A 6,042-nucleotide genomic window follows, 5' to 3' on the forward strand; every position below is an offset into this window, starting at 1 on the left:
GAGACTTGCTTTGGCAAAGGAAACATTTTTATATTGTAACTACTGAAAAGAGAGTAATTAAACAGTTTAGCTAAAATCCGGCACACCATTTTTTGTTAAACAATGTAAAAGTTGGCTTTTCCAACATTTGAGGAAATTAGCTTTGTTAGCATTCAACATTTAATGTAGAGAAATTAACAAGATAACATATGGCAGTCTAGAGAAGATTTCCGTCAACGGTAAAAAACATAGAAAACAATTATATTTTGAATGAAAAGTAAATGCAAAGTGAGAACTCCTTATCTGTTGTTGAACACTCAACAGGGAGTATAAATATGCTCATTTAGATGCTAATTAGACAAATGAATGCTATTCATTCCCTTTTGTCCTCTGGGCGTACATGAGCTAGCACAATGATGCCTGACAAAAGTATGTCATCAGCCCAGATGCGCTCCATAACATCCTCATACCAGCCACAAGGAAAGAAGAAACGACTGAAGATGGGAAACTTTCATATCACTGAAATTAGTTTAATCAAAATTAAGTATGAGGAAAAATTAATTTAACAATTTATCAAATTCCCTTCTATATTTCTAAGGCTCACAACTTAACAACGTAACACAAAATGTGCATGTTTAAATTCGCGAGCATAAGCATAAATTAAGTTCTTCTATGGTCAGTTTTGTTTTTCAGATCAGCAACTGTAATGACAGAAGAACAGTTTGAATCTTGCTAAGCAAGTTAGCTATAGCTAGTTAAATTGTTGATATGTTTAACTTTTAGCTACACGAATATACGTATATTGTTTAATAGCACAGATATTTGAAGGTAATTCTCTTGACCACTTTAGTATTGAGGCTTATTACTGCCACAGTAACATAAAAATGCTAATGCTAAACACTAATGTTAAGTATGTTACGTAACACAAGGATTACTCATTGCCACATTAGCAAGCATTAGCATAAACTGCTGCTATGGTCAGTTTCTCTTTCAGGTCAGCTACTGGTGGAACAACAGTTTGAATCTTGTTGACCAAGTTAGCTAAAATCAGTTAAAATCAGTGGCGGCTCATGGGTTTTAAAATAGAGGAGGCACACTAATTGTATTGGTCTGGGAGCGCTTGCTCGGCCTCCCCCTCCCCTTCTCTATCACCTAGCGGTTGTAATTACATCAGCAGATTCGGCACATTCGCGATAGAAAAGCGGCGCTTTCACGTTATGATATTACAACTGTGAAATTACAAACAAAAATACACATTCTGAGACATGAACTGAAATGAATTGTGAATTTTATTAACATTAAATCGTCCTCCTCCCATTTTCACATCAAAATTATGGGGAAGCTGTGCCTCCCCTGCCTCCCCCGACAAGCCGCCACTGGTTAAAATGTTGATATATTTAGCTTGTAGCTAGTTACCTGAATTATTCCTGAATTAAGTATATTAGCCTTACAGTTTGCACTAGATACTGGAAGCTAAAATTAAGCGCTTACTGACTCTATTAACATATGTGTCACTGCTTAGCACTTTTGAAAGTTGTGTGCATATTAGCTAACAGTAACAATAAGATGCAATTTTAAGATGTGGCACATCTTACTACACAAAATTGCACAGTTCTGAAATGTGCCAAAAAAACTAGGGTTGCCATTTTCAGCGAGGCAAAATAAGGGACACCCATTCACGACCAATAAAAAAACAAAACAAAACAAAAAAACACGGACACAAATAATCAGTGAGGAACTCATAGCTCAACAATAAACCATGAGAAAACATGCTCAAGTATGTAAACTTAATCATAAATATATTTATGATTAATATCAATGATACATTAAGAAATAGGGTCTAACATTAATTATAATATATTAATTTATCTGTCTACTCATGTCTACAAATATAATAATTATGTCTACCAAGCTCTGATAATGAATGGAATATATATATATTAACAGACTATCCAAATTTTAATAAAACAATAGGCCTATACCTTTAGAAGCACGGATGTGACTGTCACTTTAAAGGTATGGTTCACACAAAAACGAAATTAGTCAATTTACCCAGGTTGTTCTAAACCTGCATAAAGTTCTTTCTTCTGTTGAACATAAAGAAGATACTTTGAAGAATGTGTCTCAAATAAACAGCTGCTGGTTGTAACTTCCCAGGTAAAAAAATAAAAATAAAAAATACTATCAGATTAATTGGGGACCAGAAACTGTTTGGTTACCCACATTATTTAAAGTATCTTCTTTTATGTTCAACAGAAGAAAGAAATTATTACAGGTTTGGAACAACTTGTGGGTGTGTAACGAAGAAAAAAATTTAATATTTGGGTGAACTATACCTTTAAGTCAGACAGTCCACCGTGAGCAACTGAAATGCTTCTCTGCAAACTGCGTGTTCATCATTAGTTACTGGACAGACACATTGATAACTTTCCCATTCAGCCCTACATCTGGAGAGTCTTGTGTTCAAAGGGCAGATGTGAGCTCTAGATGTTTTAAACCGCGGCGCGCAGGTTTAGCGCATGCTGCGCTCGTGTGAAAGGGCTTTAACGGCGCGTTCTGAAGACTCCGTCGCTATGGAAACAAAGACGCCAAAATCACACGCAAATGAACTTCTCTAATCCTTCTTATGAAATTGATTTCATTATAATTGCTATTAGTATTATAAACAGTGCAAAATGCGTATTTGTTTATTCAAATATGTGTTGGCCTTTGTAAAATACGGGACAAATCGCGTCCCGTATTGATTTGTTACGGGACGCATCATTTTACCTTTAAATACGGGACGATTCCGTATTTTAAGAGATGGGTGGCAACCCTAGTCAAAATGCAAGTCCTAATGCATCACGGTATGTGTTGCAACATTAGCGAGCATTAGCATGAATTAGCTGCTTCAACAGTCAGTTTTCTTCTAGCTGTATAGTATCTAATGCAAACAATACTCAAAAATAGACGTTTGTAACAATACTTTAAGTTAAATAAACAATTTTAAGTTGTACTTCACACTTAAAATGCAACAAGTATGTGAACCACATTAGCAAGGATTAGCATACTTAAATTGTAGGTACAAACTTCCACCTAAGCTATTTTGTTTCGCTTGGTGTTTTTCTGAGATGTCAGGTGACCACTTTGTCATTCTGTGATTGGCTGATACAGTTAATGAGAGATTGCATTGCTGACTTCAGCTGTAGTCCTCACCTAGCCGCCAGTCCACCCGGCCGCAGGTTGGAGACGCGAGGTTTGCCTTCCTTGTCTGTTCCGCCTGAGATGGTGAGACCTAAAGTGCTTCCCTCCTTCTTAATCAGCTCAACCAGTGTAACCCCACGCAGTTCTTCAGGCCAGAAACACAACATACAAATACACACACAAAAGAGACAAAAGTCGGCAGCGTGTTATTATGACACTCAACCTTTATCACTCAGATGGTCTCAGATATTGCAGTGGATATGCAAATGAGCTGCATTTACTCCCATCTAACTAAAGATGAGAAATTTTTACGAATTCTCAATATTACGAATGCATGAGTTTGTTTTATAATGTTACACCACAACTAACTTACACTAATCTTCAATTCATGCCGCAACTATATGAATTCTTAAACAGAAAATCCAAACCAAGAGGCACATGAAAGAAAACATCTATCACACACCAGTAGTGCAGCAGAAATTGTAATGCATTTTCCTCTGGAATCCAGCTGTGTCATGAAATCTCTCACAGCGTCTAATCTAATCACGCCAATGCCTGTGTGGGTTTAAATGTGAACAGATTGGAACTGGAATGTTATTCCAAAAGTCAAAATATAATGGACCGATTGCACGCAATCAGATCCGTCTTTTCAAATTATGATAATGATTTCTGTAATATAAGTTCTGAAAAAGCCTTAATCTGCCTTAATCTATATATATTTTAGTAACATTTTCTATCAAAGACTAGCTTCGGCTAATTTAATAATGATTATATGCAGTTAGCATTTTCATTGAATTTAAGTTTGGGGTCAATAAGATGTATGTATGTATGTATGTATATGTATATGTATGCATGTATATGTATGCATGTATGTATGTATGTATGTATGTACAGTATATGTACTGTATATGTATGTATGTATATGTATGTATGTATGTATGTATGTATATGTATATGTATGCATGTATATGTATGCATGTATGTATGTATGTATGTATGTACAGTATATGTACTGTATATGTATGTATGTATATGTATGTATGTATGTATGTATGTATATGTATATGTATGTATGTATGTATTTATTTATTTTATTAAATACATTTATTTAGCAAGGATACATCAAATTGACAAAAAAGTGAAAGTAAAGCCATTAATAATAATGTTACAAAATATTTATATTTCAAATAAATGCTGTTATTTTAAACTTTGTATTTATAAAGTAATATATGTATGTATGTATATAATTTATATAAGTATAAATTAAACTAATTTAGTATATAAATTATACTCTATTACAATTTATCAAAATATATACACATATCCATATCTACACACACATATTAAAATACAGATATAAAGTTAAAAATATACATAGAAATGCAGAAATAAAATTTCCTCTAGCATTCGTTTTGTATGAAGACACATGTATGAAAAGTTACAGTAGGTTTCATTTAAAAAAGGGGGGAAAAGCAAAAAAAAAAAAGCAAAAAAAAAAAAAATAGTTTAATGAAATTAACATTCAAAAGTCAAATGTAAAATGACCTTTGAAAATGTTTGTTCTGCTTTAAGACGTCATTTTGAAACTTTTCCAAACTCACACATTGAGTTGACTCAGCTAATCCAATTAGTGTTAAAGAAGAAAGAGGTCTTGGATCAGCAAACGCTTCCAGCTAGCAGAATGACTCAGACAGACACTTTTCAAGAGCCACAAGAAACATCTGGATAAATCTGTAACAACACCCACAAACCCCCAGTGTTCTCCATCTCAAACAGCCATCCAAACCAGTGTGGCAAGAAGAACTCAAACATCCCCAATGCGGAAAGACAGACACGATCCCTGAGATCGAGAGACCCTGAAGGAGCGAGAGGCTGCCTCTCATTGGGAGGATTTGTGTGGGCACAAACAGAAGGCATTGAAAGGGAGTCAGGCATACCTGGGACGCTTTGTCTTCTGGATGTGAGCAAGTTGTCTGGCCCCGTCGAGTCTTTGTTCCCCTTAGAGTATGGCCCATCATCTGCAGGGTGAGAGACACGTTATCAATAAAATAGGGATGCACCGATACCACTTTTTCCAGTACTCACCCGATACCGATACTTTTATTTTTGGTACTTGCCGATACCGAGTACCGATACCATGAAAAAACATCAGTTTGCCATCAGCTGTCAGAAGATGAAAACGATATCTTTGTCGTAGTATCCTTTCAGCGTTTAAGGGGATTTCACATGATTGGAAATTCCCCCCTCCCCCTATAGTAATGTGCTATAGTAAATAGCACATTACTATACTGCTTTTATTTGTTTCTGAGGGTTTTCTTAGCATGATTAGCATATTACTGCATTTATCGTTGTCTGAGGGGTTTGTAGCATGATTAGCACATTTCTGCTTTTATGGTTTACTGCAGGATTTTTTAGCATGATTAGACCATTACTATACTGCTTTTATGGGTTTCTGAAGTGTTTTTAGCATGATTAGCACATTACTATACTGCTTTTATAATATGTTTCAGAGGGGTTTTAGTATGATTAGCACATTATTATATTGCTTTTATGGGTTGCTGATGGGTTTTCAGCATGATTGGCACATTACTGTTTTTATGCTAATGATCCATGTCAAAGAAGCCAGCCCTCAAATCTCAATTATATTCAGGTCTCTAGATTGTTTTATTCCCTCCTTTAATGTAAGTCTTTAGTGAGTGACGTGACATGTGGCCAAGTATGGTGACCCATACTCAGAATTAGTGCTCTGCATTTATCCCATCCAAAGTGCACACACACAGCAGTGAACACACACACACCGTGAACACACACCCGGAGCAGTGGGCAGCCATTTATGCTGCGGCGCCCGGGGAGCAGTTGGGGGTTCGGTGCCTTGCTCAA

The 6,042-nt window shown here is 35.7% G+C and overlaps 1 protein-coding gene across 1 annotated transcript in view; it reads right to left on the bottom strand.

Annotated features, from left to right (window-relative positions):
- Positions 1-6,042, bottom strand: part of grip2b (glutamate receptor interacting protein 2b) — a gene marked incomplete at its 3' end in the record, with an annotated part of 118,502 nt that overhangs the window by 31,124 nt on the left and 81,336 nt on the right. Inside the window, exons 2-3 of the mRNA XM_016445342.1 lie at positions 5,100-5,180; positions 3,175-3,307 (exon numbers count right to left, since the gene is read on the bottom strand). Of these exons, the coding sequence (XP_016300828.1) occupies positions 3,175-3,307; positions 5,100-5,180 (214 nt within the window). The remainder of the gene's footprint in view (positions 1-3,174; positions 3,308-5,099; positions 5,181-6,042) is intronic.

Source organism: Sinocyclocheilus anshuiensis, unplaced genomic scaffold (genome assembly GCF_001515605.1).
Source record: "Sinocyclocheilus anshuiensis isolate Anshui unplaced genomic scaffold, SAMN03320099.WGS_v1.1 scaffold239, whole genome shotgun sequence".
NCBI lineage: Eukaryota > Metazoa > Chordata > Actinopteri > Cypriniformes > Cyprinidae > Sinocyclocheilus > Sinocyclocheilus anshuiensis.